The sequence below is a fragment of the Rutilus rutilus genome (assembly GCF_951802725.1).
Source record: "Rutilus rutilus genome assembly, chromosome: 1".
NCBI lineage: Eukaryota > Metazoa > Chordata > Actinopteri > Cypriniformes > Leuciscidae > Rutilus > Rutilus rutilus.
This window is the reverse complement of record NC_140209.1, coordinates 52735715-52763133: the sequence shown is the minus strand read 5'-3', so window position 1 is coordinate 52763133 and position 27419 is coordinate 52735715. Positions and strand designations below refer to the sequence as shown.

Sequence of the window (27419 nt, the reverse complement as noted above, 5' to 3'; positions counted from 1 at the left end):
ATAATTCGAGCTGCCTTTTCATTTCAGTCTTGGTGTGCTCAATCCTTAAAAAGTGTTTTTATTGTACATTGTTTGTAGATAGTGTTGACATGTCAATAAAAAAGGGTTAGAACTTATTTTTCTTATTAAAATTACCGGTAGTCATTTTATAAAGCCCCTGCCTAAATATAATTTCAATATTTTAATTGATATTTTTTAAATGTATAATGTGTGAGAACGTAGGATATATAACATCTCTTCAGAGATGGTTTCGTTTTCATCCAGAATGATTTTATATAGTATTGCAGCGCTTTGTGCAAGTCATGTTTTTTCCTCATCATTTCTTTCTTTGCTTTCACAACACTACTTTCTCTGTATTTAATCTCACTACTTTTGGGATATTTGCTTTCTGTCAGTGCATATGGGTGGGCATTCTTTCAAAAGCCTAGTCATCCTACTCTGTTTGCGTGAGCAATCGAACCTTTACTTTGTCTTCAAAAATGAGTCACATAGTGCCCTTGAGGTGCAGAGACAAGGCTTTTCAGCTTCAGTAAACATCCGGACTGGCACGAGTTTAAGGTCTTTTTTCTGTAGGGGTTTTCTGCAAAGACAGAGCAGTGAGAAAATTGTGTGTGTGGCTCATGACTTGTGACAAGACAAAAACCACAATATAGTTTAGTTTATGCTTGGTTAACATGTGGTGTGGGTGTGATTGAGCAGCCAACTGGAAATCAGCTCAACTCGCTTTGAGAAACTTTTTTCATTGCACTTGAGCAGCATTTTTGTATTTACATACACCTACATATCTATATTTTGTCGCACTCTAGTTTTATTCTTCATGGGAAACAATGAAATATGTAGATGCAAATTCAAATCTATGTAGCGCAAGTCACATTTGCTAAAAAAATGTTTGTCACTAAACAAAAGACAAATTGCAAACATTCAAGAAAACACTAAGCTTTTAATGAATGCACTTATAAAAGATTTTTAAGGCTCATAATTTAGGATCCAGAAAAAAAAATACATTTAAACATACTAATGCATAGTTTTACGTACATAGACACATTTTTACAGAAATGCAATATTGCTTGAATGTCAGTGCTGTTTTTATCACTGCAGAGTCAGACTGCTACACATAAATGTTGGTATTCCATACAATAACATACAAAACTTTGATACAATATTTATAAAATATTCAATATTTATAGAGCTTGTTCCACATAATGCATTGTTCCAATTACTGTATAGGAAAGTATAGCACACTTGCACACTGGTTAAAGGGAGCTTTAACATGAAAACTTTCAGTGGGCTTCAATATAGAACAATTATGTCAAAAAGGTTCTAAATAAGGAGAAAACGATTGCATAATACTTTCATGTTCTACTAATGAAGTATTTTTGAGCTGTTGAATTCATAAAATTTAATAGAAGTTTAAAATGACTTTAATTACAGAAGTAATTCAAATTAGAACTCCTAAAAGGTTCTATATATGAAGCGCCTGACAGAACCCTTTAAAGTTCTATATAGAACCTTTTCTTCTAAGAGTGTATTTCCCCCAAAAAATACGGTTGTAAGAGGAAACATCTTACAGATTAAAAATAGTCACTTGCCAGTTTTTATTTGTGTGTATATGTATTCGTTAAGCTCCCGATGACTAACGTGCTTGTGCGTGGAGGCATCAACCCGTCATTTTCTTTGCGTCTTTTCACCACAAAGTCTATGAACATTTCATCTGTTATTTGGAGGTGAAAATGACTCGTTACCCAAGCTCATTATTTCTGGAAACGCACATACGAGAGACTTGTATAACATCACAAGAGTTCTTTTCAAAGCATTTTTGCGCTTTTGCTCAGTTCAGCTGTATAACTGTTTGTAATTTGCTGTTTAAAATCCTATTTTTAACAAGAGACCGAAGCTCTCGTCTGGCAGAACGTCCATTTTAAACATTGGTATTTGTCACAGTAAAAAAATTCCACTTGTCTGGTCTACCACGCTCTCGGGCAGCCTCACGGTTTGCTTTAATGCATGTGGAGGAATCCAAGTCCCAAACGTGATATTTTTGAGTTCCATCTCTTCGACTTCTCCTGCTTTCATGTCTAAGCACCTTAGTCTTGTTTACTTGTCAGTTTTATAAATATTCAAACTGAACCAGGAGAAGTTGGACTGTCCGATGGAACTTATTGCTTTCTTCTTCCTCAGCTCTTTAATATCCTGGGGTAGATGACTTTAATAGTGGATGGTGTGATGTTCCCCGAGGAGACTGTCGTCTCCAGACCCTCAAGTCTGTGTGACGGCACCTCTGCCTTACTGGTGCTACAGTCCAGGAAAGGCATGCCGAACTTCTTCACTTGTCCATCTTTTGTTAGCAGACAGTAGCTGCAGATAAGTCTCAGAATGGCTCTCCGCATGTCTTTACTAGTTAGGGTGTAAATGATGGGGTTTAGAAGCGAATTGATCATGGCAATGCCCAAAAAGTAGTCCGCCTTGAACAGCACGTCGCATCCTTGAGCGGGGCAGCAGAAGTCCAGCAGAAGGAGCACAAAGAGCGGCAGCCAACAGGCAATGAAGACGCCGAGAACGATGGTGACCGTCTTCAGAAGAGCCAGATACTTCTGGGACTTCTTCGCCATACCTTTGCGCTGAGGAGCGCAGCCTAAGCGCTGGGTGTTGGACTTCACTATGCGGAAGATGCGCACGTAGAGCACCACGATGGCCAGCAGCACCAGGGTAAACACGGTAATGCAGAAGAGGATGAAGCTCTTGGCGTAAAGAGGCAGGACGGTGGAGCATTCGGCCAGGTTTCCTATGCAATTCCAGCCCATGATGGGGAGAATGCCGAGGAGCACCGACAGGACCCAACTTGCACCAATCAAACCGAACATTCGGCCACGCTTGGCCCCTTGATACGGCTTCATCCGGACCATCGTGACATGCCGCTCGATAGCTATAGCCAGGAGACTGATGACAGACGCAGAAAGTGTGATAAACACACCGCCTTCTCTCAGAAACCACAGTACTGGAGTCATTTTGAGAGTGTTTGCCCCCGAAGTTATGATGTTCACCATGTAAGTGAAGCCTGCTAGCAAGTCAGACAGTGTCAAGTTGCCCAGCAAGTAGTACATGGGCATGTGGAATTTTTTGTTCTTCCATATTGCCACCAGAACGATGGCATTTTCCACCACAATGAGAAGACAAATGATGAGAAACACAATGGCCTCGGGTTTCAGTCCATCCCGGTATTTGTTCTCTTTCAGCTTTCCGGTGAAGTTGTAATGGGCCACGATGACGGCGTTGCTCTGATACTCCCGAAACCTTCGGAGCAGGAAACCTGGAGACGGGGTCATCGGCGGCAGAGTTGGAGCAACGGCAGCGCTGGCAGCGTATGAAGCTTCCATTCTTCCTACTTCTTTTGCTGTCCTTAAAAACTTTCCTTAAGGATCTCTGTTAAGCATGTAGTCCCTCTTATTGCCATATTCCACCAAAGCACATAAAACAACTCTCAGGAGGATTTAACATGGCAGTAATATATCCTGAAAGTGTGGCAGGTGTTGAAATATTCACTTCTTTTACTTCGTGATGTTCAAATCACAGCTTTGCTATATCTTACAAGGCCACCAGAGGGAACTGAAATAAAGCATTAGAAAATAATGTTAAATATGACATTAGAAAATAAAAATAAATATGGCAAACATAGTTTAATAGTAAAAACAAAACAGTCACAGATAAACCGAATATTTTGCATTTATCGTATTTCAAATTTTTATGATGCTTTCATAGCCAATACTTTATTTCAGTGTAGACAGTAGATACATTTTTATCTAAATTAATTTATTAGGACTCTAGAATAGGCAGAAAACAGAAATAATTGTATTAATAAAGTAAATTGTGCGTATCATGGGAATATGTGTTGGGAGTAGACAGTACAATTTCTGTTTTTAACAGTAGCCTACTGTAAAAAAAAAAAAAAACTAGCTGCTATAGCTGCCAAACTTTTACCATAAAACTAATACAGTGGCAATGTTACAAGTATTGTCTGCATACATCTCTATTGTATTGTTGCAAGTACAGACTTTATGTCAGTAAATATTTTTAAATGTTAATAAAGCCTACCAACATTTTTGTGCTAATAAAATCTGTTTTTAATTGTAAAATGTTGCCCTTCTGATTATTTTCAGAATTTTTACAGATAGAAAAACATCATTTTAATATTTTACTGTAGAATTTTGTCGAGTTAAATACACATTTCTAAAACATTTTCTCCATTTTTTCTGTGCATTTACGAGTTAATCTTTCATGGTAGCCTATACGACGTGGAAACCTTGTTAACGAATTAACACAGGTTTGCCGTAGCATTTTTCCACCGTTAAAATGATTTCCATATTTACAGCGCAGTAGCCTACAGGACAATCAAGCGACCGCAAACATTTTCTGCAATTCTATTCCGCGTATTGACCTCGTTTACGCAATCGTACACAGAAGCTTTACTCTAACTACTTATAATTATAGCTGCAGTTTTACAAACTGGATAAACTTGAGCAACAGTTCTGTGACTGCACGCAAAGTCCGCATCCATGCAAAACCATGCACGCGTGACCACATTAAACTCAGTTCTGCTAATAGCCTCGCTAATCTACATTCACATGTAACCTCGCGTATTCGTGTAAATAAACGTACCTGTTATGATCGTAGCTGTGTCTGTAAGTGACAAATCCTCTGCTCCCACTATCTCTCCCCCATGTCCTGCGCACCTCTGACAAGGCTGATGTGGGAGCTGAAGCTTGGATCAAGACTTGTCTTGCAGTGGGCTGGTCTTGGCATTCAACTCTTCTCTTCTTCTGTCTGCTGGGCTGCTGATGCAGCACTTATCATGGGTAATGAATTGTTCTGCTAACTTGGAGGTACTTTGACTTTATAAATGGGTCAATGACGTGACGCTTTTTTCTAGATCTTTATAAAAATACACAATTCGGCAACTGTGAATAGTTTCCTTTTTGTGAATTGGAAGCATTTATTTATACTTTTGTTGGGCTTAATGATCAATGTTATGTGGAAAGAAATATTGAAAATAATGATTCAAGATTTAAGTGCATTACTTTAGTACTTTTTACTTGGTGATGATTATATATATAATACACATCTAAAATGTTGAGTTCGTTTAAATTACAAATGTGATTTAATACAATGAAGGAGAATAAATCAATAAAATAGTTTTATTTAATATATAGAAACGCTAAATATTATGTTATCTGAACCACATTAAGTTGATTTGACAAAAGTCGTGGTAAATCATGAATATAATTTTTTACAATATATATATAGAGAGAGAGAGAGAGAGGCCTACATGTTTTTCAAGATTGCAGTCCTATTGTTTTATTAAAAAAGTTTTTTTGTGTGTGTGTGATCTGGGGCCAGCATCCTTACTTGTTACTGACCTATGGTTGCTGATAATAGTTCAAATGAATAATTCTTGTTTTGGTTTAATTTAAGAACTACTAAATTCTCAGAGTTTGTAATGCAGGATGCTGTATTGTCCAATTTAGTATTCCTTCCTTCACTCTGTCGTGCAAACAGGCACACAAACAAGTTGCATGACTAAATAAATAACCTTAGTCATTATAATTGTGATGCACACGCATGTAAAACATGAGCGGTCTTGCAATTGCATAGTAATTACATAAAGCAGCGGGGAGTGTGAGTAAGTCAGGAGCCGGATCCTGCTTTCTTAAACAGGAAACTCTGTCATTGTACCTCGAAGGGAGAGGGATTTCCTTGAGAACCACCTATGAGGTCATATTGGGCCGTGCCGAACAAAGCACTCAAGAGGAACACTGTGTCCCCTCTGTGCAAACCATGGAATAGGACAGCCACTCGTTTTCCAAACAGAATAACTTGAAGTATTTAGTATGCAACTATGCCTTTACACAGATGATGAAAACATATGGACGATGGATTCTTTGTTTTATGACATGAAATAGGAAAAAGTACCAAGCATTGCATTCTTTCATTTTTCCTGGCAGGAGTTAAGCATGTGGGAGAAGTCTGTCTCGTTCACCTGCTCACAGGGCAACAGGGGCACATATTTTCAGTGCTCTGCACATTCTGGTGCTTTCCAGTGGGTGGCCGGAGTGCCAGAAGTGAACGGTGACTTGCTTTATCAGTCTTTTTTTTTTTGCTTCTTGCCCTCAGGGTCCGCTAATGGCATTATCAGAAGGGCTCCACCTTCTCACGAGAAGCTCCAGCCAGCAGACAGACTCATCGCTCCTGCTGTGTCTGGATATCTTGGGCTCAGCATGTTACCTACATTTCCACACAAAGGCCTGATAATCAAGCACTCTACTCTGATACTCCCCACTGAGACTGTTGGCTCACCCTGATTCTTGGCTCCTGTTTCAGACACTCGAATGTCTGGTGCTCCTGTGATACAGATGTGATTGTGAAGAAGTAGGTGCAATTCCAGATGGAGGTTTATATGCATTTTTTTTTCCCCATTCATACTGTGGTCATTTCAGCAATTGCATTTCCCCTGTTGAGGCTACCAAACATTATGCATAACTCAGAAAGCATTTGCTTCAAGTAAAAACTTAAAACAATATATTTTTTAGTTTTTAGTTTTTATTAAAATAAAATAATAATAATAAATAATTCCCTCATTTTTAATTCCGCTTTGTTAGATTCCGCTGGCGAGACTGCAATGCTATAGTCAAACTACATAATCTTGTTTGTTTGTTGTGTTTTCTTTTGTCTTTATTCATCACTCAAGCATTGTCATGGACTTCAATGGGCCATTCAGTTCTTTATGACTCTCTTATTCAATTGACTGAAATTTCATCAGTTAAGTGTTCAAATCGTCAGTTAAGTGTTAAAAAGCTCGAAATCACAAGTTTTAACCCACATGATCCAAATGAACTGTCGGTCACTTACAGAGATGTTGCCAAATCAATCAATTTGAACTTCATTCTCTCTGGCAAAATCGCATTAGCTGAATACACAAACTTTAAACAGCTCAGCCTTCTCTTTCAATTCACTTTATTGTTGTTATTTGTGGTTGGGAGTGATGGAAAGAACCTCCCTTAATTAAATGCGGCTATGGTGGCGTGGGAAAAAGGCATTCAATTTCAGTAATTAAACTCGCTGTGATGTCGAACATTGGCCACTAAAAAATGATTAAACTTGTGTCAAACCAACAAACTTTTAGATGACCATCAAATAAATGCATTATTCCAGCTGCGCAGGCCTTATTTGACCCATACGTTTTTCCAACTAATGATGCACTTTATGTATTTGATACGCCCAGAAGAACAAGACTGTGCTCTCATCTGTGTATAATCAATGCTTATCATAGTTTCAATGAATAGGTGAAGTGTTTCCTTGGGTTTCCTAGTGGAGAGAGTTCAGTTCAGACGTTACATTCGTGTCGTCTTGTCCTCGACATGGTGGAAAGGCTGGACCTATGAGGTCATGAGACTTCCTGTGTCCTGTGAGGGGGTGGGTTTGACTCTTCCCAAATGTCTAAAGCCTAAGATACCAGAAATAACAACAGACCTGATCTATTATGTTCTCGCAAGTAAGCATAACTTGTTCTTTTAAAGCAATACATATGTGGATGAAACATTTGAATGTCTAGACTGAGTTTGAAAAGTTCCAAATGGAACGGAAGAGGTCATCTTTCTTTATTTAAAAAATGAGTTTCAGTGGGGTCGCAGAAGAACAGCGATTGACATTGGCACGTTATTATTGAAAAAAAAAATCTTGGATTAGTTTCTCTTCCGTTGCTTGTTGACTTTCTCTCTTTTGGGATTCATTTTGAGGCCAACGTTGTCTGTCGCCAAAGCGACTCAACCATGTTGTGTTCAGTAAACAGCCCTTGGCCAGAATGCTGGTTAAACACAGTGAGCCTATCATAGCCACAACAAACTTTGAATGATGGGTTCTTTGTTATTCAAATTTGCTCCCTATCGTGACACTCAACTGTCGTCTGGTGATGGGGGGATTTTGTTTGACAGACCGTAATGCAAAAAAACAAACCATGTATGGAAATATATCGGTTTAGTCTGTCATTTTAGTGTTTGCAGCTTTCTGAAGTATAGCTCGAATTGCCTTGCTTGCTTACTTTCTTGAGAAGTTTGCAGTCGAGAGAACGATGGCTTGTATTGACAGGTCTTAAGCTGTAAAAATTTTATTACAGTTGAATGCGTTTGAATGTGCCAAATCGGAATTTCCATTTATGCAAAACCGAGGGAGACTAAAGAGAGCGTTTTGTGGCAATGGATGCTGTTGTGGTCAGCAGGGATTTCTGGTACAAATAAACACAGGAAGTAACGGTCATTTGGGAACATTTTGATTATACTCAAAGCCAACATGTATACTATTCGACTTTATATAGTGCAACAAACCTCATAATTTCCTCATTTCCTGCGTGAACTTATTGACCAATTCTTCCAACTTGAGATTTGAAGTGAAACAACATTAACTTCCTGTTGTTGGTTACTGACTTTCATTGCGTTTCAATCAAGTTTTAAACACACAGTCAGATACAGTCTTGGACACAACAGTGATAGGAAAAATCCTGTCATCATTTGGTCATTCCCTTGTTTGGTATTCACTGTTACTCTCTGAAATGGACTATGTATGCATTACAAAAACAGTACAGATTCCAATGGCACACGCCATTGGTTCTCACATTTCTCAAGACCAAACGTAATTTTGGGGTTTTCCCTGTGAAAATAGTGTAAGTAAATGATGACAGGATTTTTTTTTGGGGTGAACTATTCCTTCAACACCTTCCCCCATGCTTTCTCTTTCTCCTCTTTTCTGCCTCGTTATATCTAACACATTCTCTGATAAGCCCTGGAAGTCACTAGAGATAATGCGTCATTCCTTTCCCATAAATGTACAATTGCCGCCCTCTCCATTGACAAATTGGTTTCCCATTCTCCAGTATTTCTCAACCACATTGTCATTTTGGATTTACATGCTTGTTGACTTCAACTACAACAGTAATGCAGTGGCCTATGACGCTGTGCAGTCCAGCAACCCCACAGCTCCACACATCTGAGGGCTGATATGAAGGGCTGTTTTTTGTATTTAGTCATTAGTGTGGGATTCAGTCCACTGAACGAAAGATGGAGGGAAATTTCGCTTTCCCACATTCAAAGCGGGGGATTACAGAAGTGGGATGGTTGTGACTCATGAGAAAGCTCTCTTTAAGAAGCCTATAAACCCCTCTGAAAAATCATGCCTGCCCTTGAAGTTGCAGTTTATGAAATTATAGTGTTTCTCTAGCTGTATTAAGTATTTGTTCCAGTTTGATGCTGTCACTGTATTTGTGTCATATAAATAGCATACTGTTTTATAAGAACATTTCAGTCTGTTTGGGAAAAAAGTAACATTTTGTCTGGGTTATGGTTCGAATAGGCCTTTGTTACCCACACAAACCTTTTCTTACAGTCTGTTAATCTTGACATTTAGACATTGTATGTTAAAATAATTAAAATTTTGTTGTGATTGAATATGCATCTTTAATTATACTGTCATATGAAAAACCAGCCAGGCGTGTCCTTTTACCCATAGAAAAATATCAACCCGCGGCTGTGGCAACAAATTAAAGTTATTTTGAAAATCAGTCAAAACTGAAAAATTACACGCGTTTCAATCAGGGAGTCAGTTTTGAACAGTATTGGCTTTGAACGATTCACTAAGTGAGTCTGATTCAAAACGTTAAATCGCGAGCAAGTAAGCAAATGCGTAAGACTAGAAACGCAAGCTCATGCGAACATTTTTGCATTTCGCTGCATTCCAAAGTTAGCCTGACTACGTCAGACTTCTTACTTCCGCTCAATTTCATTTCGCTTCTGTACTCAGTCTGAGACCGCGTAATAGCTTTTCGTTTTCCTCCGGCCTGAAAACAGCCGGCCAATCAACGAACAGAGGGCGGGCTGAGAGCCGTGACGTAGACGCTGATTGTACCGTGGATGCGTAGATTTACTTCACATAATCTGCAAAAGTCGTTCACAGCCATGTTCACTCCGGTATTTCGCTCGATGGTTTTGTTTTCGCATCATACATGTGTTTACAGTGGAAGTTAGATGCGGCTGAGCATGCGCATAACCAAACGTTATGTGATTGGCTTACGGGAACCAATGATTTTAAACTTCAGACAAGCACCTCCCCGCGAGAAAGAAAACGCTTTTCAATTATGCCATGCCAGACTCTGTCTACGAAGCAAAGCGAAGTAGCAGAGTTTGGTATTACCAGGCTATTCCAAAGTACAAGTTTGGTGAAATCTCACCTGCGAATTCGCATCACGACCAGTAGAACATTGGCTAGAAGACTCTTGGCTAAATTAAAAGAATGCATAATTTGCAGTCGAGTCGAGTAGATTGGATATTTTTACATTTTGAATGGATTACTATTTGTTTTATATTGAATTCATGTTTATAAAAAAAAAACGCTGCAAAGCATGAAGTCATATAATTCACGACTGTTGCAGATAGCCTGTTATGAGATAGCCGCAACTTTAGTTTAAAAGAATACGACGAATTCTTTTCAGTCATAACTTCTGGAGAAAAACAGCACAGACACTGGACAAAGATGAAACTTTCTAGAGCGCATGTGTGGATTCTACTTTGAAAGCCTGAAAAAATGAAGTAGGCTATGCTTTAGGATGCAGGCTTGTCATCTAGATTTAAAATTTGTGTCGGATATTTTAATTTTTTTGTCACGTTTGTGACACTTGTCGTGGTCTGTAGTCCTGATAATCTCTGAATTTCTCTTTACGGGGTTTCTTATGGAATAAAAGAAGACTCAAACTATGGGAAAAATCCATTCCGCAATGTTTTTTTTTTTTTTTTTTTTTTTTGGATATTAATGCCATCCACCCCCACAGAAGTGCTTGAAAGTTCACGTTCACACATGGTCCTTCTCGTTTTTTGAGTAATTTCCTCATAATCAGATCCAGACGCCAAATGATTTGGCACTTGAGGCTATTTCAGCTCCAATGACCAAGAATATCTCTAAAAAAATAGTTAATTCGAGAAGACAGCTAGGGGGGTCTGATGTAGTACAGAGATCAGATATAAACATTCTTGAGACGACTGGTATATACACATTGTGATCTAGAGTTTATGTGCTCAGAGAAACGAGAAATGAATCACAACAAAGATCCAAAATGACGTAGAAGACGTTCACAGCTTTAAGCACTGTGAAAATAAATTCACACAACATTAGGGGCCATAGATGGGGTTGAAATACAGTGTTTAGACTATTCTCATCCAAACATCCTGTTTTGTTTTAAAAAGATGGCAGCTCAAAGATGAAAACCTCTTCAAAGTGGTTATAAAGATTCTTGAGTGGGGCAGAAATGGGGTGGTTGGTAAGTTGTGGTTGGTTCAGAACACCCAGTGGTAACTGACTGCATGAATCAGTCAATATTAACAACTATAAACATTGCATTCATTATCTAACATAATCACATCACTAGAAACTAACAATGTCCACAGGCTAGGTTAAAGAATGGACTGGTGCAGATCCTCAATTTAATCGCTCCTTTCTCTAGTTTTGAAGTGTAGATGGTTATTAAAGAGGCATTCTACTCCAGTCATGGGTAGTATTACAAGATGAGCTTTAAGCAATTACACAAGAGAGTCTCAGGGTTTTGCTCTGAACCCCTTTCAAAGCGTTGGGTTCAATCAAGTCACATTTATTGGACTTCATGAAAGAAAGGTTGCAGACTGTGGCTTGATATTCCTACTTCTTTCCAATGCATTCTGATGGATCTTAAAATAGGCTATAACATTTTTGAGCTAAGCCTTCAAAATATTTTCAAAACTAAGCAGTCAAATCCCACAGTAATGCGAAAGTACAGACTTTTCTTTTCAACAGAACAGTTGCCGTTCCAAAATGAAAGTTTGGGAGGTCCGTGTTCAAGTATTCCCGCCTTAAACAACTGCTTACCTCACCCTCCATTACCCAGTTCTACATTTAATTTTGGGTGGAAGAGTGGATTTATACATAGCTTGTGTCCCGCTGATCTGTACGTCAAGCCTTTACCCTGTCATAGATTATATGAAATATACGAACTCTGTATAAGAAACCTCATGATCGCCCATGCGGACTTTGGACCAGGGCTCTATCCGGTCACAACAGCACTGCAGCAACAAGAAGTGAATCACTCTTCCATTGGTGGCATTGTTGTTATTGGCTGACTCTAGTGTGCCTCTGGAAATCATTAAAGCTTGTAGTCTGAGTGAACTGTTCATTAACAAAGAAAAAAATAACTCGGTTGGTTTACTATTTGGCAAATCTCTGCGGCGAGGATAATGTGGGGAATTTTGTAAAATACACAAAAGGTGTAGGCCTACTCTCTCTAAACTCCTTTTCGGGAATTCTTTGGCTTTAAAACTGGAATATTGCCCTACACTAGTGAGATCCAGCTTGGCTGTCTAAATCTCAGAAAAGTTTGTCTCATATTGTTCCACACTTTTTAAGACAATCCCAAGTCTTAATTTGTGCTAAATCCAGAGATTATGCTGATTGCAGGGATTTATTGTGGTGACATTGCTTAACTTAAAAATTTGTGTTTATCCTTTGATCATTAGGAAGAAACTTTAAATGTGGTCTCCCAGCAAACAAAAACATTGCTAACATTCCCATTAAGTTATGAACAATCAAAATTGCCAGTTTTTAAATGGTTTAAAAACATTTTTTCTTGGTTGCATGAACGTTAAGGAAACATTCTATTTTATAATTATGCAGACATTATGGGATTGTTACTTTTGAATGTTCTCTGCATATTCTGAAACAAGCAGTAACATTTAAAAAATGTAAGAGCTAAAACGTTTCAGAAAAAAACGTATGGAACGTATTTTGGGCGAACGTTTTGAGAACATTATTAAAGATAACTTTGAACAACCGGTCTATTAACTTTACTGGAAGAACATTTGTTTATAACTTTAAGAGAACCTTGCCAGAACGTTAGCTAAACTTATGAGAATGTTCCCTGTTAGCTGGGCTATAGCCGGTGTGGGCTAACACATGCTATAGTAGCTTAGCATACTTTGCCAAATAAAAAAGAATATATAGCCTAACCTGAAAAATACTGACCAAATTGAATTACATGCTAAATTAACATGCTTGATTCATAACATATACGTTACTTACAGTTTCATTGTAACCAATAAAGACGAAAAGAATATATAAAGATATTATTTCATAGTTCATTAGGAGCAGATGTGCTTTTCTGTGACTGCTGTGGGAGTGTTTACATTCGTATAGAGGCGAATTAGGAAATATACTCAGCTGGCAGACAGGACTGGAATGCTGAAGTCATTCACATAATGTCTTTATGTCAAACATGCTTTAAGATGGAATATAAACAAATTCCATTAGCTGAGAGGCTAACATTTCCATTAGTAGAACAACAGACCGGGGCTAGTTGTCACACGGGCAAATTGGGCTATATCTCTTTCATTGTACGGTTTTGAGTCAAAAGTCCAATTACACAAATGTATGTTTTTTAGAAGTTGTTTGATATGTATTTTAGTGAATGTCAGCTTGGGGTGGGTTGTCACACATTCCTAAATTAAAGTATTGATATTTTTTGTATTTTATGCTATTTCACTCATTGTTTTGTGCTGAAAATTGTGCCGAACAAAAATCAAATAAATAAAAAGCCAATAAAATGCTACTAAATTTCCTGGAGTGTAGTTTTGTAGCAAAGCTTTTGAGTTATGCCTACTGAAATTTAGTTTAAACACAGTACAGTTCCCATCAAAACGTCTCTGAATGTTGTCTTGGCGTTAGACTTCCTCTGTCCACATGCCATGTTTATCATTTCTTTTTAACGTTTTTTTCAGTGGTTTCCAAGCTGATCTGGACTGTGTTAAGTTAATTGACCAGCTGGCCTCTGCTTATGCACATGTGCATGGTGATGACGGGGGTCCTTATACAAAAATGTGAACCCAAGACTTTGGTCTTTTCTTTCTCTTCTTCCTCCAAAATTCTGGGTCTCTAAATAGATGACCTATTTTTCTTATGAACCACATCACTCAAACCCACTATATCTTCATATCAGTGGTTCTCAACTGGGGTGTCACATGTCTGTTCTCATGGGTTTGCAGACAGCAGGGTAAAAAATTATAATTTTAAAACAATTTAACTATAAGCATGCATAGATTGTACATTCATATAAACAGGCTTTAAAACGGAGGAGAAAATAATAATAATAATCCAGATATTTTGTTGTCGATGTCGAATGTCATGCATCCAGTCAAACTCTACAGCATGTTTATGTAAATTGATCTGTCAAACACAAGCAGGTCACCTGACGCCGATCTTCATCGTAATGTTTGACCAAAGACATTTTTTGTTTTGGGTTTCCACTTGATGTCCATTGGAACATCTGAGTCGTGAAGCAAAACCAGTTAGATCTAGATCATCCATACTCTCAAATTGTTCTTCACAGCTAACCACTATGACAAAGATAAACCTTCAATAAGCAATAATAGTAATGGACACATTGACACTAAAAATACTAGTTAGTCCATTCTGTGCATTACAGTCATAGTATGTAAGCAAATGTCATTTTTCCTTTCCCAAAATGTATTTGTCCTTGGGGATTTAAATGGCAGTCAGACATGTTTAAAGTGAACAGACAGAAGTGGCCCTGTAGGATTTCCTGAGGAAACAGAGAGAAATGGGGTCACTGAGTTTGTTGTTTTTCATTTTTGTGGACTGGCATCTGTTGACCGAATCTGTCAATTTCCAAAAAGAATAGACACTATTTACCTGAAACTTTACCTGAAACTTATGGTGTCTTTTCCAGCTTGTTTCTCAAATGAAAGTTTGTCTGTTGTCCTACTTTTTTATAAGATGTAAGTTTGGCTGTGAATTCTGGCCATTTTTTAGATGGCGCCTCGTTAAAAAAAAATCATAAACAATAAGATCTTTCTTCTCTCATCTCGGGTGTTATGACGTGAAATTGTGCAGGCAACTTCTATTATGTTAGTGTTGCCAATGGATGTACCAATTAATAGTTTGTATACGCATACTTGTTGCAGTGACCAATGAGCTCCAAGTGGAAACACAATTCTCAGGTGTAACAGGTGAACTTAGATGTGAAATCTATCACATATGTGAAAGTTAAGTGCTATGAAAGTATTCTAGTATGAATCTAGTTCATCCTCATTTCGTTAAAGAACATACATCTGGCAAAAGCTATACACCAATTTTTACCTATGGTGCTTGGTTAGATTTGCACAGTGTTCCTCTTCATATTTTGGTAAACCATATGCTTATAGGCTGCTAAGTGATCAAGAACTTCTATTACTCTCATGGTTTTTTATGTTGTTGTTTTTTTGATAATGACCAACTAACCGTACGTTATTCTGCTTCTATATAGCTACTTTCCGATAAATTAATTACTTAATGGACATGATTTGATTTTACATTATTGTATTTTGTTAGAAGAACAAGACCACATATTGATCAGAGAGACATGAAACGAGCACAGCTAAATATGTAATCAATGAAAATATTAAATGTTAAAAATATTGACTAGTGATTGACCAGTCAGATTTTAGTATGAACAGATTTGAATGATTTAAATAAACAGCATTGTGAGCTATATGGCAGTTATCCCCGAGAGTACAAAGCTTGGGCAAAACAGTTGTCCCCCCATATCGATTTTCTGAGAAATAATGACAGAAATAAATGCACTGTTGTTTAACAACTTCTGCAAAAGTGACACAAGTGCTATAGGTGTCACAGTGCCTTAGCTTTAGATGTTCAATGCGCTTGTGTTCCACTAAATGCAACCTGTTACTGAGCACAGTTCTCACGTTTGTGTTTGCGGCGCTAAACTGCGAGTACATGAATCTTTTGCTTCTTAAAACTGTGGTTTTCAGGGTGGAGTATCTGTGACTTTCAGCCCCCTTTGGCTAGCTATTTTAGGTGCTAGAAAAGTTACGATTCTCAGGAACTCTGACAATGTTGTCTACAGCAAAACTGGCATGATATGAAAAGCAAAAGCAGTGTTTTGTGTTTTAATATAACATATATTATATATAACATATATAATATATATGTTTATAATTATATATATATATATACATATATAATTATATATATATATTAATATAGCAATACCAATAAGATGTGGAAAACTACTCCTTACTGGACAGTATTAAAAAAAATTGCTAATCAGCATTTGGGAAACAGGGGGTCAGATGCTATCAGTCTCTGAGCTGATAGCGCTAACAGTGAGGATCTCCATACACCACTGTTATCAAGAACATCCTGTTATTTCTCAAGATTTTTTGTATTTCCTTTTTTATCTGTGGCTGATTGTGTTTTGACCTCTTGTTTAGGCTCCTGCGCATACAAGGCTATTTCCTCAAGACTTATTAGATGCTGTCCCATGGTTCCATGAGATTTCTACTGAAAGCAGTCAGTTTTGCATGGATATTGTATAATTGTGGTGTTTGCTAAGACCAAAAGATTTTAGGCATAGCAAACATGCTGGAATCATGTAGTACACTACAGCAACACCCTAACAACAACCCAAAACACTATATCAACTGCACAGCAACAGGCTAAAAATCACTCAGAACATCTTAGCAGCTGCATAGCAACACCCTAAAGCCCAATTTATAATTCTGCGTCGAACTCACGCCGTAGCTAGGTTGTAGGCTGTGTGTAGCGCGCGTAACCTTCGGCGTACCCTGATGTGCACCTCTCCAAAAATGTAACAACGCGTCAACTCTACGCAGATGCAAGCGCTGTGATTGGTCTGCTAGGACTGCTCCCTCGGGTTTCACATGCTCCCTCTGCAAGTGTAATTGCGCGTCAACGCGGACAACGACGCAGAAGTATAAATGAAACCCAACGCATTGCCTACAGCGTAGAGGCTCCGGCGTAGGTCCGACGCAGAAGTATAAATCAGCCTTAACAACCACCCAAAACACCATATCATACAGCAGCAGGCTACAAATCACTCAGAACACCTTAGCAGCAGTAGAGCAACACCCTAACAACCACCCAAAACACTATTTCAAATGCACAGCAACATGCTAGAAATCATTTAGAACACCTTAGCAGCTGCATAGCAACACCCTAACAACCACCCAAAACACTATATCAACTGCACAGCAACATGCTACAAATCACTTAGAACACCTTAGCAGCTGCATAGCAACACCCTAACAACCACCTAAAACACTATATCAACTGCACAGCGACACGCTACAAATCACTTAGAACACCTCAGCAGCTGCATAGCAACACCCTAACAACCACCCAAAACACTATATCAACTGCACAGTGACACGCTACAAATCACTTAGAACACCTTAGCAGCTGCATAGCAACACCCTAACAACCACCCAAAACACTATATCAACTGCACAGCGACACGCTAGAAATCACTTAGAACACATTAGCAGCTGCATAGCAACACCCTAACAACCACCCAAAACACTATATCAACTGCACAGCGACACGCTACAAATCACTTAGAACACCTTAGCAGCTGCATAGCAACACCCTAACAACCACCCAAAACACTATATCAACTGCACAGTGACACGCTACAAATCACTTAGAACACATTAGCAGCTGCATAGCAACACCCTAACAACCACCCAAAACACTATATCAACTGCACAGCGACATGCTACAAATCACTTAGAACACCTCAGCAGCTGCATAGCAACACCCTAACAACCACCCAAAACACTATATCAACTGCACAGTGACACGCTACAAATCACTTAGAACACCCTAGTAGCTGCATAGCAACACCCTAACAACCACCCAAAACACTATATCAACTGCACCGCAACACACACACTAAAAATCACTGAGAACACCATAGTAACCACCTAATAAAAAACCTATATTAATTGGAAAGAAACACACTAGAAATAATTTAAAACACTCTAGCATCATGGTGTTGGCAAATTTTCTTAAATTCATGTAAAATGTTCCTCACATTTTGGCATCATTCATGGTGTCTTTCAAAAATCTGAAGCATGGCACTAGATTTTATTAAGATGAGCGTAACCGCAAACCAAACTTTTCTCACAGCACTGAGATAAAAAAAAAAGAAAAAAGATTTGCATACTGTATGGTTGAATCAGCTTTGGAAACAGTCATGCACGAGCACGTATTTAGTGTAGGCAATCTCTGAGTGTAATAGAATAGATTTGCATTCTATGTATCATGTTTTACAGCCCCATTTGTCACATCGCCTGAAGTGCTTGTAAATGCACGCGCTCTTTAATGTGTCCACACCTGGAGTTATTTATAAAAACAAAATGCATTGTGAACTGCAGATGTGTTGGAGAAAGGCGTCGGCGCTTTCGCTATACTAAACACTAAATGTTGAAATTAGTGAGAACCACACATCGGTTCATTTCCTCTCAGCGTTATTCTGGCATTAACCTCTACGTAGCCAGTAATTTAGCAGACCCCAGGATCCACCAGAGATTCATCTCTGTCTTTAATGGGGCAATTTCCCAAACCTCTACACCCTTTCCATCTTTCTCACCCCTCTTTTGTTCTCTTCCCTTTTCTCGGCCTCTTGCTCTCTCCTCCTTTTTCTTGGCCTTGCGTCTGTTCTGTTGGTTTTGGGGGTTGGAGAATGAGGCCTGTCATTACATGATGTCTTACGGTCTCTAAGAACCCAATCCCTGCTGTGTCCTTTAAATTTGATACGACTTTGAAACATATGGAAGCCTGGTTTAGTTATTTGAAAATAACTATAGAAATATTGCTTTGATGTCTCTTTTGTATCGCAGCCTCGCAGGAAACATTTACTTACCAATGAGACTTATTCCATTACACACACACCAAAAAAACAGACGCTCCACATCACATACATTCCTGTACTTGCTTTGTTTGTTTCCAGAACCACAATCTGAAGGAGATCTTGACTGGCTCAAGAAGAGAGACTGTTTCTACTGTGCCATTTCTTTTTTTCTGCTGTTCAAAGTCTGTATATATCCTTATGTTTTACTACAGATTTTAAGTCTTAACACGTTATTGGAAATTATCATCAGCATTGCAATGTTTTTCCCCTTTATGAAGCTCTTGTCCATACAATGACCAAGAAATGGCGCCGTAAAAGTGGTCCATGCACTATATTCCAAGTCTTCTAAAGTCCCAAGACAGTTTTTTCTTTTTTTTGTAAAGTAAGAATAAACTTTAATGCTGAATGCCGTGATTTCAAGTGCAAAAATAATGTCTGTTCCCAAACAGGTTTCCCCAAACACTCCAATCGTCTGCCATTAGATGTTTTGATTTTTCAGTCAGCCATTTTTACATTTTTTGTAGCAATCAGCCGACAGTTTGTTTATTTACAGTTGTCTCTGCATGTTAAGGAGGTAAATGTCATTTTAAAATATTTTAACTTTGAAAAAAATATTCTTTATCACATTTCTACATTTGCGCATGTAATGTTAATTGTAGTTAAATGTAGTTGAATCTGTTAGGGAATTATTCATCATAAAAAGTTTTGGTCTGTTCATTCGCTGTTATAAAGACTTACAATACTTATGATGTTTTTTTTTTTTTAACCTTGACAGCAAATATCCCCATTCGCTTTCATTGTATGGAAAACCTTTAACGTCTCACTTCAAAGCTTTGTGAATTTCACTGACAACTTCCTCATCCTTTTGTTTAGTAGAAGTAACGTTGTAATTATCGAATCAGCCTATACTTTCAAAGGCCTTTGCTTGTTTCCAAAGATCCTAAGATACTCTTATCTAAATTGCTCCTTATCCTCAATTGACATAGCAAGAATCCAGAATGCATTGTGCTGTAGAAAAGATGAGTTAGCAGACTGATAAAATTCTTGTTTTGGTTATGAGCTGTGTGACCGTTCTGCCACAGGATACTGGGGGGTCGCGTGGATTGTTCTTGACTTGGGTTTACTTCCTTTGATCCGAGGCGAAAGGCAGCTGTTGTATCTTTAATCAGGTATTGCAGCTGTTTGAATTCAACCTGGCTTTCAAGCAGTTAAAAAAAAACTAAAAAAAACCGAACAATCCTTACATGTTACTTAATTTAGACGAAGCAAATATTGATGTATAGTGTAAATAATAATGCCAAATGTTGAACATCTAATGAAAAATCCTACAGTCTGAAGGAAACATCTTAATGTTGTTAATCCAGTTATTGTCTGTAGGGATAATAATGTAGGTCATATAATTATGTTGCTTTATGCTCTAAAGTCTTGTCTGGACAGCTCTCCTGTCAGCAATCGTGGACACGGCTATCATTAATAATCTCAGGCATGTCACAACATAGAGAGATATCCATAGCTGGGTTTTCAATATCTGATCACTCTCAACCAAACCCTTCCACCGGATCTTATCATGTCTTGTAATCAAAAACTCATATCCTCAAGTGGTCCCCACACGAAAAAGATAGATGTGTTCTGATGGTATAAGCAGGGTTTCATGCACCAAGTTGTTGTTTTTATATCAGTCCTGGCTCCACCCCAAGGCAAAATAAAACATGACTGAATCCAATCAAGTCACCAAAAATAAAACATGACTGACTGTACTATATATATACAGTATGTAATACTCAGGATGCAAAACAAAACTGTAGAGAGAACAATGAAAAATACATTATTTCCTTATACACAGAAGTTACAAACTTACTGTACCACCATACAGTAAGTTAGTAATAAAGTATATAGTGTGCACACTTAAAATAATATATAATCATAATTTTATGTAATTCTAAAATTCTATTATATAGTTTAATATCATTTTAAATTTCTATAAAATTATGTTTAATTTTATATATGTGTGTGAGTGGTGTTACGGTAAGTAGTAGACTTACCGTAGTAGACTTTTCTCTATAGTTTGGTGCACCCTGCATCCTGAGTAATTCAAATCACGAAGGGCCGGGGTAAAAAAAGAAACATACTATTCTGCATTTTACACAAATATACAATCTCATCCAATCTGTGGGAAGCAGCTGTGGTTGTAGGCGAGTGGTGGAGAGGTCATAGGGTCAGAGGTGGTGGTGTTAAGGGATGGGCGCAGCGCCAGCGCGCAGGAACGGACGCTCAAGTGCGTGTGGAGCGTCAGGATCTGACACAGCTGCTTTTCTGGAAATGAGCAGAGCACACTTGAGTTTCCCCGTCACGTCCTGCCATTTTGACATCACAGACCTTGTGGATCTTTAACCACTGTTTATATTTAATATTTTACATTTCACAGAAATTCCATAGATTAACCATTTTGGGTTCCGCAAAGAAACTTTCAATGATCAATTCTTACCAGAACAAGGGAGATTTAAGCGCTGTGTTTCACATAGTGACCGTATAGCATGATCTAATTTATGGAGATTAATAAGCTGTGGTGAAGAAGCAGCACACATAACCAAAGGGGATTATAATTACACAACAGAAACAGGCGGTGAGAAAGAATTTGGTGTGTGTGTGAATCACACACTTGAGATTTCTGACAGTCTTGAGTAAAGAAGGTGCTGCCACCCTCAGACCACTGGTCAAATCCTTCTGTGATGGCAAGTGATGCTGACTATGGCAATTTATTAGACAATTTTGGCCGTTTTGAAGTTTTCTGTATCAGCTGGTACTGTATGTTTGCCCACTTGGCCAATTAACAGAAGTAGTCAATGTACTTGTGAAGCAGTTCAGTGTTGAGTAAATATTGTAAATGCTATTTCAGAATGAATAAACTTCATCCAAACTTTATCCCCTCATTTATTATTATTAAATTATACGTCATTATATAATAGAACAGATTTCAGATATTGAAAACAAATGTCATAGACCACTCATTTTGAAAGAAGGCCTGGTTACTGTTTTTTGGTTACCACTCAGTTTTATTTCATACTTCTTTCCCCTCTGTGTTTTTATTCATTCTATGTCTGTCCATTTACACTAGCAAATGTTTGGGGTTGGTAAGTTTCTTATGCTCACCAAGGCTGCATTTATTTGATCAAAAATACAGTAAAAACTGTGGTATTGTGTAACAATTTTGAATAACGGTTTTCTATTGTAATATATTTTAAAATTTAATTTATTCCTGTGATCAAAGCTGAATTTTCAGCATCATTACTCTAGTCTTCAGTCTCACATGATCCTTCAGAAATCAATCAAAAAATGTTAAGGAATCTTTGATGAGTAGAAAGTTTAAAAGAACAGCATTTATTTAAACCGTTTTGTATAACATTATAAATGCCTTTACTGTCACCTTTCATCAATTTAATGCATTCTTGCAGAATAAAAGTATTAATTGCGTCAAACTTTTTGAATGGTAATGTACAACTGCTCTTAACTTAATATGTCTTAACACAAATTCAAAAAGATTTTTTTTTTTTTGACGTAAAGAGACTGTTAAGAAACATACTTGTAATATAATAAAAGAAAATATGATTGTCTTATCAATATCTAAGTTGGAAACTTTTCATGATGTGTAGTTACAGAATTTCCTGGCCAGTAAAACTGAAAGTGACGCTGTGGAAACAGTGTGGAGATTAATTAAAACGCACTTATCAGTTTCATCCATGGTATTATCGGAATTGTGTGTGGTTGCTATGCCATTGCTTCTGAGTGTTTTTTAGCTTGTTGCTATGTGGTTGCTAGGGCATTCTGGGTCGTCTCTAGGTGTTTTTGAGGCCTTGTGGTTGTAATCAATTCTGAACTCAAACTTTTTAAATGATTTAAACTCTTTAAAAAACTTTAGATTAGCCTATACTCATTTGAAGAACTGTGACTAACTTTTGTCTTTTGTTTACTTTTTAGTGTGAATGTGCAGTGTCCTTTTTAAAGCCTTGGATTGGCCCTTTGACCCCCTAAGCACCAGTTTGATTATAACCCGGACACATTTTAACGGCACTGTTGCGGTCAGCTGTTGGCTTCTGGGATTGCTCTGCGCAGAGCTGAAGGGAAGCAGCAAGATTTAACCAAGTGTGGTCAGGAGGAATGTGAGTGTAGTGCCTGGGGCCCCGCTCAGGAATGCTGACCACTAAGAAGAACACTTATAGAATAACTGTGGGGGAAAAAGAACAGTGTTTAACATCTTATTCTAACACCTCTTTATGCTGAAAGTGACAGTCTACACAATTATAGTGTTACAAAAGGCTTCTAATTCAAATAAATGTTCTTTTCATCAACAAATCTATCACTCCTTACACAAAAATATTAAGCAGCACAACCATTTTCAACATTGATAATAATCAGAAATGTTTTTTGAGCATCAAATCATCATATTAGAATGATTTCTGAAGGATCATGTGACACTAAAGACTGGATTAATGATGCTGAAAATACAGCTTTGATCACAGGAAATAAATTATATATAGTGTGTGTGTGTGTGTGTGTGTGTGTGTGTGTGTGTGTGTCTGCAAGTACAATGGCTATGGCTCCAACATCTTTTGACCTCTTCACTAATAATTTCTTATCAACTTATCGACAACCTATACCATTTTCATTATGTAACATGTTTCCAAGTGAAAGACTATATTCCATGAGAAAAGAAATGTACGACGGGGCTTAATTGTATTCACCTAAATTCGTTGGATCAGTGAAAAGTGGGCCAGACTGTGAGTTTGCTAAAACAATGCTAAATAGCTATATGGCTATTAATTAACATGCTTTTGTGTCTTTTTTTGTCCCCGTTAATGAGAAAGAGTATCTATCTTAAAAGCTCCATATGTGTTTTATGCATGAGAGAAAGTCATAAAGGTTTGGAGCGACATGAGAGTGAGTAAATGACAAAACTTTTAATTAAGTTTTTGTGTGAACTGTTCAATTCTTGTTATGCAGGTTCAGGAATTTTCTCGGATTTCTGAAAACCAACACGTCCAAAGACAAACAACTCAAATTCACAGAGCTCAAATATACTGTGTATCTTCTAGCATTTCAGTAACTAGACCACCATCATCGTGCACTACAGCAGACTTTACCACCGGCCAACCCTGGAGCAAAAGCTCAGTGGTATTTAAAATATTTTTGCAGCTCCTTGAGCGATATGGGCCTGAACCTCAGACATTCAACACAATAGAATTGAGTGTTTGTGTATCCGAGGCAGTTTTTCATCTGTCATTTTTCTGGAAATATGATTCCTACCTTACTGGTAGACAAACAGGCCCAGGCTGTTAGTTTTGAAGTGGTTGCTTTTTGCCAAGGCCTGGGAAGCCCGTGAAAGGATGTGTGGGCGGATGGAGAAAGAAAAAAGAAAGAGTAATAAAGAAAAAGAAGAAAAGAGACTCAGAAAAGGAGAGCGGAGCTGCCAAGGAAAGCTTCCAAACTCACTAGTCAACTTCAGTCTTTATTCTCAAGACTTTGATGTAATTTCTCCCTGTTTTCAGACTTTAGGACAGGCGCCCGTGTCCACATGAATCAGGCTTGGCTGTGTAAAATAATCCTCAAATCATTTGTCATACCAATCAATGATTGTTTTCAAAGATATAATCATAAGAACCAGCAGCAACAGCAAGAGTGACGAAAAGAGCTACTGGCTCTAAGAGCTACTTGTACCCTCTACAAGTTAAACTAACATCAGTAGATCTTAGATTGGTTTCACAGTTTTAAAATGAGTTATGAGTATATACACTCACCTAAAGGATTATTAGGAACACCATACTAATACTGTGTTTGACCCCCTTTCACCTTCAGAACTGCCTTAATTCTACGTGGCATTGATTCAACAAGGTGCTGAAAGCATACTTTAGAAATGTTGGCCCATATTGATAGGATAGCATCTTGCAGTTGATGGAGATTTGTGGGATGCACATCCAGGGCACGAAGCTCCCGTTCCACCACATCCCAAAGATGCTCTATTGGGTTGAGATCTGGTGACTGTGGGGGCCATTTTAGTACAGTGAACTCATTGTCATGTTCAAGAAACCAATTTGAAATGATTCGAGCTTTGTGACATGGTGCATTATCCTGCTGGAAGTAGCCATCAGAGGATGGGTACGTGGTGGTCATAAAGGTATGGACATGGTCAGAAACAATGCTCAGGTAGGCCGTGGCATTTAAACGATGCCCAATTGGCACTAAGGGGCCTAAAGTGTGCCAAGAAAACATCCCCCACACCATTACACCACAGTGGTAACAAGGCATGATGGATCCATGTTCTCATTCTGTTTACGCCAAATTCTGACTCTACCATCTGAATGTCTCAACAGAAATCGAGACTCATCAGACCAGGCAACATTTTTCCAGTCTTCAACTGTCCAATTTTGGTGAGCTCGTGCAAATTGTAGCCTCTTTTTCCTATTTGTAGTGGAGATGAGTGGTACCCGGTTGGGTCTTCTGCTGTTGTAGCCCATCCGCCTCAAGGTTGTGCGTGTTGTGGCTTCACAAATGCTTTGCTGCATACCTCGGTTGTAACGAGTGGTTATTTCAGTCAAAGTTGCTCTTCTATCAGCTTGAATCAGTCGGCCCATTCTCCTCTGACCTCTAGCATCAACAAGGCATTTTCGCCCACAGGACTGCCGCATACTGGATGTTTTTCCCTTTTCACACCATTCTTTGTAAACCCTAGAAATGGTTGTGCGTGAAAATCCCAGTAACTGAGCAGATTGTGAAATACTCAGACCGGCCCGTCTGGCACCAACAACCATGCCACGCTCAAAATTGCTTAAATCACCTTTCTTTCCCATTCTGACATTCAGTTTGGAGTTCAGGAGATTGTCTTGACCAGGACCACACCCCTAAATGCATTGAAGCAACTGCCATGTGATTGGTTGATTAGATAATTGCATTAATGAGAAATTGAACAGGTGTTCCTAATAATCCTTTAGGTGAGTGTGTATATATATATATTAGTTCAGTTTTATCAGAAAAAGATGAACGTGAATCTGGCAACGATTTCTTGCGTTGGTTGTTGTAGCTACGTATCGCGGTAGATTGGAAATGTTAGTGGCGCTAAAATATTATCGTTCTGTCGCGTTTGAAATGAACGTATCACCTACACTAAAACTAAACCTAACCGATAGTGTTAACCAAAGCAAACGTGAATTAATTTGCTGTTGCAACTATTAAATTTTAGCTCCTTCTACAAGTTTTAAGAGCTCTTTTATCGTGACTCGCGTTTCACGGGACTCGTTCACGAGCGCTCTGAATCTCAAATGCTACGCTGTGCCAGGTGAGCTAACGAATAAGTTTACTAGGCTATATGGAGCTGGTAATGTAATGCAAGTGTCAAAATGTATGAGTTTACAGAATATGAACTATAGTAAAAGTGTTTTGAGGTCATTTCGCAAGGAACTGTGCAAAAGTAAGTCTTTATTAATCGATAATCTGCCCCTGTAATTGTAATTTGCATGAAAAGGAATAAATGGGTATTTTACTGCCACTAGTGTTCATTTCAACTGGAAACTGCTGCACTGTAAGTATTACATTTTATAGCTTAGATCTCACCTTCAGTGGGAGACATTTTCTCCTGTTTTATCTCCAACCAAGCTAAGTCTACTATAAATATTGTCACTCAGAAAAGCAATAGTGCACCTCTTAATAAGCTGCACGATTTGAGGTTTCACTCATATCTGTGGTATTAATGGTGCAAGATGAATTGCTCAGCACCAATAGCATAGTTGTGGCTTAAAAACTGCATCATGCAAATTGTAGAGATTTCTTAGAGCTGATCACTCTTATTACTCATCAGTTTACAGTTTACTTATTTACAGTTATTCATCTGACTTAGAGATTCATCACATTTCTAGTATTTACTTAGAATCAAGTGTTGAAATACTTGACATCTGCCATTGTTTGATGGTAAATATCTCAACAGTCAACAAAATCTGTTTTGAAATGGCATTTGCTTTACATTTGCATTATATTTGAGCATTTTAGTTAAAATATAGGAATTTGAGTACAACATGACTAAAATGTGAAATGTAACATGGTGCGTGATGAGTTAAATGCTGAACTTTAACTTTACTTACTGTGCCATGTTCCTGTTTGAGCTTAAACAACATATGCAAAATGATGATGCTCAAAGTTCAATGCAAAGGGAGATATTTTAAACCCTAAAATTTACAAATTTACATGCGAGAACACGCAACAAAGGGGGTGAGGCCATGTTGGGCTGCTTTAGAGAAGAGGAAGGGTTGTTGTCACTGTTTTTTACACCCCGAACAAAGTTTGTCCAAGGCTGATGAACTTAGAGAGGTTAAAATTTATTTTTAATACTGTTCCTGAACATTATAACCTCAAAATGTTTCTGTTCGCTGCACATTTTACGGACAACAGCTTCCAGAAGAGAGTGCAATGCAGGCTATACGCACAAAAGCTTCTTCTGAAAGATGGAGCCATTCCCATTTTGTCGGGACTCCGGACAGTTTGTCTTATTATTTGAATAGTGTTTTCTTTTAACAGTTCCAATTATAAGCTATACACAAATCCGCTGCGAACTCTATGGGCGCCGCCATCTTGCCTGCCGCCATTACTGCGT

General features: G+C 38.1%; 1 protein-coding gene and 1 long non-coding RNA gene across 2 annotated transcripts; one reads left to right on the top strand and one right to left on the bottom strand.

The window, feature by feature from the left end:
• Positions 1–920: 920 nt before the first annotated feature.
• Positions 921–4808, bottom strand: s1pr5a (sphingosine-1-phosphate receptor 5a). The gene is made up of 2 exons (XM_084386013.1): positions 4654–4808; positions 921–3603 (listed from the first exon to the last, which is right to left on the bottom strand). The coding sequence occupies exon 2, from the start codon at positions 3372–3374 to the stop codon at positions 2175–2177; it is 1200 nt and encodes a 399-aa protein (XP_084242139.1). The 5' UTR covers positions 3375–3603; positions 4654–4808; the 3' UTR covers positions 921–2174.
• LOC311276387 lies at positions 4725–26311 on the top strand. The gene is made up of 3 exons (XR_014625064.1): positions 4725–4850; positions 6166–6420; positions 22760–26311. It is a non-coding gene; the product is annotated as an uncharacterized lncRNA (long non-coding RNA).
• Positions 26312–27419: the final 1108 nt, after the last annotated feature.